At 32.2% G+C, this 12,975-nt stretch overlaps 1 protein-coding gene across 2 annotated transcripts in view; it reads left to right on the top strand.

Moving 5' to 3' along the window:
• The first annotated feature begins 1,862 nt into the window (after positions 1-1,862).
• Positions 1,863-12,975, top strand: part of LOC110025752 — a 17,191-nt gene continuing 6,078 nt past the window's right edge. Inside the window, exons 1-10 of one of the 2 annotated variants that reach the window (XM_020726392.1) lie at positions 1,863-2,437; positions 3,793-3,848; positions 4,413-4,547; positions 6,450-6,498; positions 6,781-6,833; positions 7,328-8,004; positions 9,740-9,786; positions 9,898-9,943; positions 11,060-11,108; positions 11,774-11,902. In XM_020726392.1, coding sequence (XP_020582051.1) covers positions 2,234-2,437; positions 3,793-3,848; positions 4,413-4,547; positions 6,450-6,498; positions 6,781-6,833; positions 7,328-8,004; positions 9,740-9,786; positions 9,898-9,943; positions 11,060-11,108; positions 11,774-11,902 — 1,445 coding nt within the window. In that variant the 5' untranslated portion in view covers positions 1,863-2,233. The remainder of the gene's footprint in view (positions 2,438-3,792; positions 3,849-4,412; positions 4,548-6,449; positions 6,499-6,780; positions 6,834-7,327; positions 8,005-9,739; positions 9,787-9,897; positions 9,944-11,059; positions 11,109-11,773; positions 11,903-12,975) is intronic. The other variant, XM_020726393.1, reaches the window with a different exon arrangement.

Here is a 12,975-nt window from a genome sequence, read left to right as displayed (position 1 = left end):
TTTCAAATTGCCGATATTTTATCTTGGCACGAGTAAATGCACAGGTTCAATAATTCAAAAAAATGACGTGGTTACTTTCGTAAATAATAAAATTTTCGGTGTTGTGCGTGCAATTATCCTAAAAATCAAGTGAAATTGGTTTTGTTTGGTTGTTTTGGTCTCATTATTAAAATATTAGTTTAGTCATTGCCTATAGTTTTGGACAAATTTTTATTTTTTGTTATTGGTTAGGTTTTTATTTTTGTGAAGTGGATCAAATAATATAATAAATTAAATTCAACTTTCAAAATTTTAAAATATTAAAATATTGTAAAAAAAATGATATAAAAATCAACAAAATTTATTTTAGATTTTTTTGTAATATTATTATTTAGATATAAGATGATCTTTTTTTACTGCTAAAATTAATTATATTTTAGTTTATTAAAAAAAAGCAAATTAAAATCCAGTTCAATATAACTTGATTCAGTTTGACACGTGTCAAATCAACCATTTATTTCTATTCATTTTTATTCAATGTGCATTTATGTTTTTATTTTGCACGTCCGAACGGCTAACCACTGACTGTCACATCGCCCACCGATGAGATGTATGGAGACATGACCTTCTGTGGTTGGCTCTCCGGATGGAATATAATCTCATATCTGGGACAATTTTTAGGTTGTTTTACGTTTTAGACTGTCACTACAACTCAATTTTGAAAATTATATTCTTTTGTTATTTTCTAGAAATTTTGTTGTGGAAAAATATTTTTTTTAACCTGATCTGTTAAAATGCGGTGATCGTAAAAAAATATCTTATTCTTTGACAAAAAATATTTATAATTATCACCTAATTATTTTTTAGACCACATTTTTACTCACTTTTACAAGTAGCTTAACCCATTAAAAAAAAAGAAAATATTTCATCCGCTATCCACACATTCGAACAACAGCGATGATCCGACCACTTGAAATGCATGTTGAAATAACGGGAATGTCACCGCTATGACGTGCACTTCAACCGGTGAAATATTTTTTTTCCTAAAATAGAGCCTAGAGGTCACCATCATCGAGCATACAAGTTCCATTCAATTGGGTCGAATCGAATGAATGGATTCAAAACCAGTTTTGTATTAAAAAACAATGGATATCAAATTGCCCAAATAGAAGGGTCATTTCTCAAAACCAACCCACTCTTACCAAATCTAAATTTAAACATGTTTAGTTCATTAGGTGTAGTTGCTGCCAATGATTCGATTTCAAGCTGAGTTGAGATTTACTCAAAATTGTCTCGAGAAGAATCTGCTTCAAAATTTAGGCTGGTAGCTCGACTCGTTTATTTCGATTCGATCTCGATCATAACAAAATTTCGAAACAATTTTTGAGCGATAAATAATTTTCGAACAAATTCGCTAAATTCACAGCCGTAATATTACTAAGTTGGTTGCGTAGTTATAATCTTCAAACTAAATCACAACCGTAGCGGCTTTCCACAATAAAAAAAGAAAAGGGAAAAATGGCCGCAAATCATTTTCACGGCAGTCGCTGTGCAGGTCAAACCTAGCCCTAAATCTTTTTCTTTTTTTATCCTAAATTTGAATAATCTTTCCTTCCCGATCTTAAATTTAGCTGATCAATGTTCATTTTTTTTTCCAGATTTATTATAATTTTCTCTTATAAATTCATAAATTAAAGCAATTTAATTTGAATAAGGTTTCAATAGATTATTAATTTCTCAGAGGAGACAATTCGGCATCTTCGAATCTGGTCGAGGCCGTGCTAACTGCCAAAGGATCTCAACTGCCACAATTATATTTTAAGCGCCAAATCAATCAATATGATAAGCTATTTTTTTTAAAATAATTTCACACTGTTGACGAACGGATGATTTCATTTGAATTGATTAGATAAATCTAGCTAGGGTTTGATCGTGTCGGCTTTTGTTTGATTCTTATGTTTGTGCTCTTTCGAACTTTCTTGTGTCCTTCCTTCTCAATTTCGGATTGACCAGATTTTTTTTCCTTTGGGAGGAGTGCTGTCATCGTTTTCAGAGACACCTGTAGGGTTATCTGAAGTTCTGCAAAAAGGGATCGGGAGCTAGGGTTTTTGAGATTTTTGGAGATATTTAGAAGTTTAGTGGGAGAAAGGTATAGTTTTGGTGGAGAGGGAAAGTTTTTTTTTTTTTTTTGAAGAAGATTGGTTAGGGATGATTGCGAACAAGTTTCTGCTGTAGAGATTAGAAGGAGCTGTTTATGTTTATGGATATGGAAGGAAGGGGCTTTTCTGATTTGCTTAGGAATACGAGTGAAGAGATTTTCCTTAAGACGATGATGGAGAATCCGATTGGGATCACAGCACCGAGCATGGAGATGCTAGGGTTCAAGAACATCTCACAGTCTTTTAGGGGAGACAGTGAAGAACTGTTCAATAACTGGCTGACGAGTGGAGAGGCAATTATTTGTTTTTCTTATGTTTTCCTTTTTTATTCTTTAGTGGCTATTTAGAAGAATCTAGTGTTGTTTTTCCATTTTTTGTGTCTGAAACTCTTGTTTTATGAGCTGCTTGATGTACTGTTTTAGGCATGATTTAAGTATGATTTAGCTTAAATCTTACTAACAGTAGTTTAGGTGCTGTAAATCTGATTTTTTTGGTAAGTTTTATTTAGCTATGTTATCAGTTGATGATATGTGATATCTTACTATCCGTCGCATGTAACAAATTTAAGGATTTCTCTGTCACAAATCTTAAATCCTTGAATGAATACCTGAATGGCTGTTAAGATTTTAAGATTTAGCAATTGTTATGTCAAACAGTTTTCTTGTTTTAATCCTAAAAGAGCAGCTCAAACTCCATATGTCCATTTCATGAATTATATGATGCTAACTGATTCTTCCAAACACAATTTGGTCTTTACCTTATTCGCGTGCTAGTGTTTGTTTTTCAGGAGAATTACATGCATACCAAAACTCAATTCTTATGTATTTAAGTATATAACACACAAACATCAATTTTTTACATATATGCTACGTTTCATAAGCATGAAATTAGCATTTCAATTTTTAATGTTAAACTAGTCGTATTTTTTATGTGAGATGAAAGATTTGAGTGGTATGAATCTAAAAGTGAAGTTTATATGTTAGATTTGTAAATACATAATAATTGGGTGGTATGTAGTAAATGCCCATTGTTTTTTCTGGTCCATAGCAATCTTTTTGTACTTCGTACTTTACTGTTGGTAAGAAATCTAGTCATATATGTTTCAGAACATATCTAGTCATGATGCTTATTGAAATTTCCGTTAATAAACCTAGAAATTGTTAGTGATAACTGTAATGTTATTGGTGTTCATTGCATTTACTTTAATAATACTATTCTCATACTTACAAGTGCTACAATGAGAAATTTAAATGAATTAAAGTTTCATTGTTCATCATGATAGGTTGACAATTATTTTCATCTTTATCTTAGTTTTTCAAAGATGGGATACATTTACAACCAAAGATAATATAATTATGAGATTATACATGATGTATGATTTATGCTAAAGTTTCAATGTATTGAAAACAAGAGATTTCATCATCATCAGCAACAGCAGCATCACTAACTTTATCCCAATTATTTGTGGTTGGCATCATGAAATTTTATTTTCATTCGTTCATACTTCGTGATGACTAATGGTTAAAATTGATTTCTGTTGTTGTGTGGATGTATTGCAATATTTTTAATCCTACCATTTACCTTCTAAATGTGTTATACCAATATTTCTAATAATATTTATTTAAAATTTTATGTTGTTTTTTGCACTTAACAGACTTCTGGCTACGGTTCATCGGTTGCAACTCATCGTGCCCGACAACCATCTCGGAGGTGGGTAGGTAGTATTGCACGTGCTAGAGTGTGATTTTTTTTCTAATATTTAGCCTTGTTGGGGGTCACTATGAAAATAATCTCAGAAAATTTTTTTTCTGTAACACAAGAGAGAGTAAATATAGGTAAGTTAAAAAGAAAATTTTTAGCCGATAGATATAATTTGTTTTTTAACAGCTAAGTGATACATAGTCAATAAATTTTTAAGCAATGAGCAAAAATTTAATATTTAATAAAGGAGGCTCATAAGAGGCAAACGATTGCATAGAACATGAAATGTCCTATATCATAATACTGAAGTTGGGGTAAAACTGTAAAAGGTGGAAATGCCACTTAATGTTGTTCACCAGTTAGGGACTGACTTGCTATTTTAGCATTTCTTCAGTTTGTTTACTTCGACCGGTTAATTCTATCAAGAGGTTTGTGCTAATTAGTAAATAAACTATTAATGTAATTTCTATTGCAAGATTTTTTTTTCTTCAATATTAGGCGCAACATTCTAAAAATGTTTCTAAAATTTATTTGAATTTTGCATGGATGGCCTCTGACTCTTTTGATTTGCAGGCTATCCACAGATCCCGCTCCAATCCAACAAAATGGAGTACCATCTCAAAAGAAAAACAGTGATGATAATCCAGTTGCTCTCAATTTAAGCGCCATCGATGAACATTCAAATGATCCTGGCCAATTTTCTCTCAGGTGATTATAATTGAAATTCATTTTTATTTTTTAATATTTCTAGAAGTAGAGTAGATAGTTTTTTTAAATTTTGATCATGAGGTTGAAATTAGAAACTTGAAATAAAAAAAAAGCTCAAACTATCATTTTCTATTGTCTTAGCATTCTTCTTTCTCACACACAAGTATTTAAGTAGAGAAGGGAACACAATAATTTTTATGCTGAAAACCATATTCTAAATAATATTACACTCAAAGATATTATAGCACACTTATAATCAATAAATTTATTTTGCAAATGTGACACTAAACATCTGAACTTTTATGTAAAATAAATGATAAAACTGATGAGTGATTGTTTAAATTTTGAGCTCTTTGTTTTATATCCACTCAACTACACAAATTAAAACAATTATTTTATTAAAAGTCAAAGTTACACCGAACGCAAGTATCCAAGTGCTCTAAAGATATGTGTATGATATGAAGCATAATCACTTTTGGGCTTAATTAATAAATTTATTTTTCACATAGAAACAAAAAGCATGATATTCAAAATTCTCCAAAATAAAATTCACTAGTAATTAGCTACTTAAATATGCAATTGGTTAAATCTAACTATTAGGTCTTCTAGAGATCCTATAGCAGCTATTTAAAATGGATATGCGCAAATCTTTAGTGTCCATGTAGCAATCGTTTTGGCTCCTATGTAATGATATATATGAGTTCAATCATACACATCATAGAATAACATTATGTATTATTGCAACTCCTATGTAAGGTTGTGAATTTAGCTCGAAGATTGTTAATCGCTCAAATCGTTTCAAATTTTGGCTCGGTTTGAGATCGAATCAAAATAAATGAGTCGAGCTATGAGCCGTAAGATCAAAATTTTTTTGAGCTTATTTCGAGCCGTACATGGATCGGCTTGATGTATTTTTTATTTTTGAAAATTATATATATAATGCTAAATAAAGTTAAACATAACGAGTCACGAGCTGGAACGAATCTGAATAACTCAATTTGAGCTAGCTTTTTTCTATTTTGAGCCATATTAAACCGGTTTTGAGCTGAAACAGATCCAAATAACTCAATTTGAGCCTACTATTATCAATTTTGAGCAGTATCAAGCTCGATTAATTTCGAGTTGAGCTGACTCGAAATCAAATATAATGAACCACAAGCCGATTTTGAGCCGCGCTCAATCCATTCTAGCCATTTTCGAGCCGACTCCAGCTCGGCTCAAAATCGGGTTGTTATTCACCCTAATCCTTTGTACGCTCACCCAATAAATAGTATGACTAGGTTTTGCAAAGTACTTAATTTATATGTAACTATGATCACTTAAAATGTGTTTTAATCTAACATGTTGTAATGCTCGTGTTCATCTTCTTTAGATCTTTTGGTAAAAATCTAATTCAAATAATTTTCAATGAATATTAATAAAAGCTTATTCATGAGCTACACCATAATTATGGAATCTTGATTCTTCACTTAAGTCTTCATTGAGAGGAACGTTCAGTGTCAGAATTTGTTGTTGATCAGATGAGGATTATTTCATGTTCTGATATACTGAGTAAATGACCTTAGGGGCATTTACATGCATTCCTCCCAATTCCTATGTATTTACATATCTAACACCTAAACTATACTCTTACATTTCTACACCCTAATCTTTCTTACCCAATAAAAAATGCCACTATTTTAACTTCTAAAAAGTGAATACTCTTTTGCATAGGTAAGTTGCCATATATATAAAAGTTGAAGTTTAGGTGTTAGATATGTAAATACATGAGAATTAAGTGGTTTGTATGTAAACCTTCCATGATTTTATTGATATCCTTTTGTGTTCAGCATTTTCTATAGAGATTTACAGTTTGATGATGCAATAGATCTCATTTTAGTGTTTATTTATTTTCTTTATCAGGAATGCAGCAGAGAAGGGGTTGCAATCTAGCAATATGTATTTAGCCAAGGTCTAAATTCTTACCTCCAATTCTCATTCTTTTTATGAAGGCAAAATAATTTAAAAAGAAATGAGTAATTACATACCTAACACCTAAAGTTTTAAGAAATTTGTATTCCATTTATAGAAAGTTAATAAAAGTGATATTTTTTATGTGATGGTAAAATTGAGGGTTATAAATAAAAATATGAAACTTTGTGTTAGATATGTAAAGACATAAGAATTGTGTGCTATATATGTAAATGCCACTATTAATGTTTTATAGCCATCTGTATTTCACTCTTTCAAACAGGCATGGTTCCATAGTAATCAGCCAATGACCAGAAGCAGATCATCGGAACTAAGGTAAAAGTTTCAAAACTGATTGGTGTGATTAAAGCAGAGTTTTTTTAGCATTTGTCCAAAAATAATTAAATATTAATATTCTATTTTAAGATTAAAAATTCCAAACTAATTTAAATTAAGCAAGTTATATGGTCTATTTATTTTCTTTCCAAATGCATTTGATTTCTTAATTCTATTATTATTTGATTTTTTAGTTTCTTTAGCTTGATGAATATTATATCGAATATTAAAATTTTTAAAACAAAAAACGAAAATGTTATGTTAGAACCGAACCGAATTAACCAAATGAGCTTAGTTCAGTATGCTTTTTCACAATGCATAACCCTAAAGTGCATCATCAAACCAAACAATCTCCTCTGAATATTGTTTGTAAATCTTGAAACAGTACACTTTGTTCAAATATTAATAAATATGTCATATGCACTAAAGGTGCAAATCTATATTACCTCACATTATTTACAACAGATATGCAAATGTTTGCTATTTGCCTGCAGGAGGAGGTATGCTGCAATGCAAAGCTCACAAATGGCAACACTTCCACCAGCATCAGATAACATTCCAGCTTATAATTCCACCAAAGTAAAGCAGGAATTTACAAATTCAGCCAATTTTTGCGACATTCCAATGGCCGAAATGCCCAACCAAATCCATTCTTTCATGTCTCCTTCTACTTCCTCCACATCTTTTAACACTCCCCCGAGAGCAACAACTGGCGACAATGTCTCTTCAGTTGTGAGCATGCTTAAGGGAACCTTGGAAAGAAAAAGGCTCAACTCCAAGGTTGAAAAAGAAACGGCGGAACTAAGTTCTTCTAACCTTTTTAGCTCTCAAGAAACCATGCCTAACATTACCTCAAATCAAGTTACTGGACCTGCAACGTCCTTCCACATGGTTTCCCCTATGCAAGTTACGGGTTTAGGCAACTTGGCGAGGGTGGAGAAGTCGTTAGAGCTAAGCATCGAAGGTTTTCTTACTCAGGCAAACCAGACACATATGGAGGTGGCTTCGCAGGAGCCTTCACTAAGCGAATCATCAACTGCTGCACCAGAACCTTCGACTGGCTTTGATGCGTGCGATGGCCCGGCTCACTCTGGACATACAATCTCTAATTGTGTGATTTCAGGTCGACATGTTGGTGATGGCACTTCTGACTACGAATTAAAAACAAACGGTATGTCATTGATTTAAGGAAAATTTACGTACATTCCACACAACTCTTATGTATTTGCATATCTAACGCCTAAAGTTTGCTATTTATATTTATAACGCTTTTGTGTTATCAACATATGAATGAAAATGTGTATTTTAGTTTTGAAAATTTAGTAATAGCAGTATATTTTTTGTGCTGTTAAATATTTTAATTCTGTGCATGTAAATTTGAAAATTCGAAAGTTTAGGTGTTAGATGTGTAAATATATAAGATTTGTGTGGCATCCATTGATTTGATTGTGATCAATCATTTTATGGCGAGTCTTATAGGTGATGTTGTATATTGGATTTGTATGTATTTTGAAGATCAAATGAAATGCATTTATGCATGTACCCCTCTCAGTGATTTCTGTTCGCATCTCAAGCAAAAGTTCTGGAGCATTTATGCATGTACCCCTCTCAGTGATTTCTGTTTGCATCTCAAGCAAAAGTTCTGGATTTTTTTTTGGGGCAGTCCTCTTAATTTAAAGTCGCTTATATAGTTTAAATTCATGATCCTTAAGTGAGCATAACTGTTCTGTTTATTTCTGCTGGAAAACAATTTCTAGTTCTTTACCATTTTTTTATTTATTTGGGATATTTGCATAAGGACCACTCGAAACATTGATATTTACAAATTAACCACCGAATTGAATTTTTTGAACTTCTGTACCCATGTTTACCCTTGCCACGATTAAATTATTGAGGATTTGATAAAAATGAAAAATATTTGTTGGGGTTTTACCATGAATTTGTATATTTGAGTGAGAATTTGAAAGATGGATGAAATAGGGTGGTTGATTTATAAATAGCAAGTTTCGGGTGGTCTATATGTAATTGCCCATGAGGTAGGTAGAGAGGTCCCCAACCTAACTTGAATGGTATTTAAGATGCTTTTTGCAGATTTTGTAGAGAACTTACATTTTATTTGTTTTTTCTCTTCTTTTTAATTCATGGGACTGGGATGGTTTTATATCTGCTGTACTCAAATTAGTTCTTATAGCAATTAAAGAACTTCCTAAGGTGCATATTGAAAACATATGAGGCAAATAATGGGAACTAGATTTGAACCTGCTTTCCAAAATCTCTTTCCTATTTGAATCATAAAGGCCTTCCTATATACGTAGATTCTTTCTACTACACACACGCGTGCGCGCACGCACGCGCACGTATATACGTAGATTCTTTCTACTACACACACGCGTGAGCGCACACACGCGCACGCACACAAAGACACAGCGAGAGCGAGAAGTGTCGAAATGTTCCCTCGACTCTTCTTCAGAGGTCATTTTAGTCCCAAATTCTATAAAAATGTCAAATTAGTCCCAAAATTTAAAAAAAAAAAAAGAAAGATTAAAATAATTGTCATGTTAAAGGAGTTTGATGACTATCTAGACACTTCTATAAATCCTGCCACTAAAATGGCCTTATTTACATAGTCAGGGGACTATTTTGGCACTTTACTATATATTTACATATAATATTTTGTAAGCTTTGCAAAATTATAAAGAACTAATAAGTATGATATTCATCAGTGCAAGGCCTGCTGATCTATTCTTACAATAGTATGGTGATAAAAATTGCAATTTTACATGATTTTATTGGTAAAGAAGAGAGCTTTATTTGTGTATTTTGTTCTCCTCAAGTTTATTTTATTTTCTGCTCTGAAATATACATCATTGCACTTGGTAACACATATGCTTACCTTTGCAATGCAGATTACAGGGAGAGGATGTTTGAAAATAGTTTCAAGGATTCTACGAAGGTACGTTATGATTTGAAACTAACACTTGGGGTCATTTTGGCAAATTTCAATGTAAAGACAACGTTTTAGGTCTTTTTTTTTTAATTTATCTTCCATTCTGTTTTTTTGCAGAAATCAAATCTAGTGAGGGTGGGCTCGATCACTTCAGCAAATTCAGGTAATTTGTTGGGGATTACGATATTCCTGCTCTTTAAACATTGTACCGTATCATTGTCTGAAACTATCTTTCTGGATTCATTTTCTCTCTGTTTTTGTGACATGTTTTTCTCTGTAAATATGCTCTTAAGTGGGGGTGTAAACGGGTCGAGTCAAGCATGAGCTTGATCTTGATAATTAATCGAGTTCGAGATCAAATTTATAGAATTTCATGCTCGAACTCGAGCTTAATGCTATGAGTTCAAGCCGGCTCAAGAGTAGGCTTGTTTATTGTGAAATAGAAAAAACAATGTTAATTCAAACTTTGTTATCAAAAAAATGACAAATAGATTGAGAATTTAGGATATAATTAATAAGAAATCACATAATATAAAATATAAAATATAATTTTGTAAATATTTTAAGTAATTTAAAGATAAAGTTAAATTTTAAAATATTTTGAGTATATTTTGTATTAATTATTTTTTAAACGAGCAGGCTCACATGCTAATGAGTTGAGTCGGGCCTGTCTTAAGCTTGACTCGTTAGCCAATCGAGCTTATTTCAAGAGCTACTTATCAAGCCGAGTCGAACCGGCTTGGCTCAATTATGCTCCTAATCTCGGGTGAAAGAGAATCAAACTTTGGTCAGTAATGTTTTCAGAAATAAATGAACTATCACTGTAGAGATCATTAGGAATTTAGCTTTTTAAAGCTCATTTTTGTGGTGCTAAAACCTGCCTCTTTCATCACATTGAACCAAAATAAATAAATAAATAAATAAAATACACAAAAGTGAGGCTCAATGACTCCAAACTGATGACTTTTTTTGTTCATCTTTAATTATCACATCTTGATTTACTGAAATATGAGCTTAAAATTTTAATGCATTAAAGCTCTAATTTTATAGATACTCGCATCTTATATCGTTCAAAAATGCATCTTTTAAATAAAATTCAAGCACATTTGCATTTAGTTTTAGATATCTAGAGTCTGAAATGCACTTCATTTACACGGGGGCATTTTGTAATTATTCGAATTTTTTATAATTGAATAAGTTTTATTAAGTTCATTGAATATTGATGTGTTGTCTGTTATGTCTGTAACACATTTGTCTCCTTTGCTGGTAATGAATGCAGTGGACACGGCAGATCCAACAAAGAAAAGGAGGGTTGAGCGCTCCCGCAAGTATGTGTGCTACTTCTATGCAATATTCACAAGAAAAAGAAAGAAAAAAGAAAATTTTACATACATACCACACAGTTCATATGTATTTAAATATGTAACGCCTAAAGTACGATATTTACACTTATAACAACCTGTGCATGAAAAATATATTTTACTCTTAAAGATTTGAATGTTTTGCATGTAACTATGAATGTTTAGGGGCTGGTTATGTAAATACATAAAAATTGTGTGTTATATATGTATATGCCTTAAAAAAAAATCATATATGTAAAATGAATAGCATTTAGCAGCATATTAAAAGGGCACTATGCTTTCCATTACAATCAAACATGTTTTTGTATCAAATCATAACCTAAGCAAAACGACATAAATATATATATAACAAAAGTGATCCCAAACAACCCCTGATTCTGGAGAAAATATTAAGTCCAGACGACAAATCTGCGGATGACAGTGTGGATCACACCACGCCATCATCCGCACCTCCAGTTTACCGGACATAATATTTTCTCCTAAATTTATCAAGCATGTTTTCTTCATGAGTAAAAAATTAAGCTCTAAATTTTATCGAGGCGCTCATCATTCCTTTTTATATGTAGTACATTTGCATGTTTTTCAATTTTAAGAACATTAAATTTGCTTATTTCTCTACTCTAATTGTTTAGGATGGCTGAGGCCAAGGAAAGGAATTCTTCACCAGCATTGCCGTCAGACATGCAGGCAGTTCTGAAGCGATGTGAAACTCTGGAAAAAGAAGTTAGATCTCTCAAATTGAATCTTTCTTTCATGAACAGGTAATTGAAGAAAAATATCATATGTCAGCTTATCTTTCGTATGGTTGGATTTTGTGGCATTTGCATAAATACCACCCTATTCATATATACTTACATATCTAACATCTAAACTTCATTTTTTTTACTTTTTTATCTCCTAAATTTGTCATATCACATTGAAAATACCACTATTTTAACTTTTAAAAAGTGAAATGCACCTTTTATTAGCTAAGTAGCATGAATGTAAAGATTGAAATTATATATGTAAATACATACAAATTGTTTGGTATGTATGTTAAATCCCCTGGGCCCCTGGGGACATTTACATACATACCACCCAATTCGTATATATTTACACATCTAACATCTAAACTTTACTTTTACATCTTACCACCTAAATCTATCATATCACATAAAAATACTACTATTTTAAGTGTTAAAATGTGAAAATTGAAATTTAACTGTTATATATGTAAATACATAAGAATTGTACAGTTTGTATGTAAATCCTCCTTGGGGCATTTATATACAGACCACCCAATTCCTACATATTTACACATCTAACATCTAATTGCATTTTACCACCCAAATCTGTCATATCACATAAAAAATATCACTATTTAACTTTTAAAATGTGAAATACACTTTTTCATGCATATGTTAGGTGGTTTTGTTGAGAAAATTAGGGCGAAGAAAAACAGTAATCGACACAAATCCAGAAGAACACAGAGATTTAACGAGGTTCGGCAAAGATGCCTACGTTCTCGGGAGCAGAGCGGCGAGTTCCTTTCAATATTCAGAAAAGGATTTACAGAATTCAGGATACCTCATGGGATTACTAACATGCCTATTTATAACCCCAGGAGTAAACTTAGGCACAATATGTAATTACAACATTACCCCTGTGCCAAACCGCGGGGCTTTGCTCCCGCACCCCAACCCACGTAACTTCCCAATTTGGACAGATTCTTCCGCTCCGCTCCGCTCCGCTTCGATCCAGCGTCTGTCCCTCCAGCGTCTGTCCCGATATGGTATATGAGCCATACCATAACAAATCTCCACCTTGGCGAATATCCAGCCCCTTAGGAGAAAAA

Source organism: Phalaenopsis equestris, unplaced genomic scaffold, assembly GCF_001263595.1.
Source record: "Phalaenopsis equestris unplaced genomic scaffold, ASM126359v1 Scaffold000326, whole genome shotgun sequence".
Classification (NCBI taxonomy): domain Eukaryota; kingdom Viridiplantae; phylum Streptophyta; class Magnoliopsida; order Asparagales; family Orchidaceae; genus Phalaenopsis; species Phalaenopsis equestris.
This window is presented reverse-complemented; position numbering and strand designations above follow the sequence as displayed.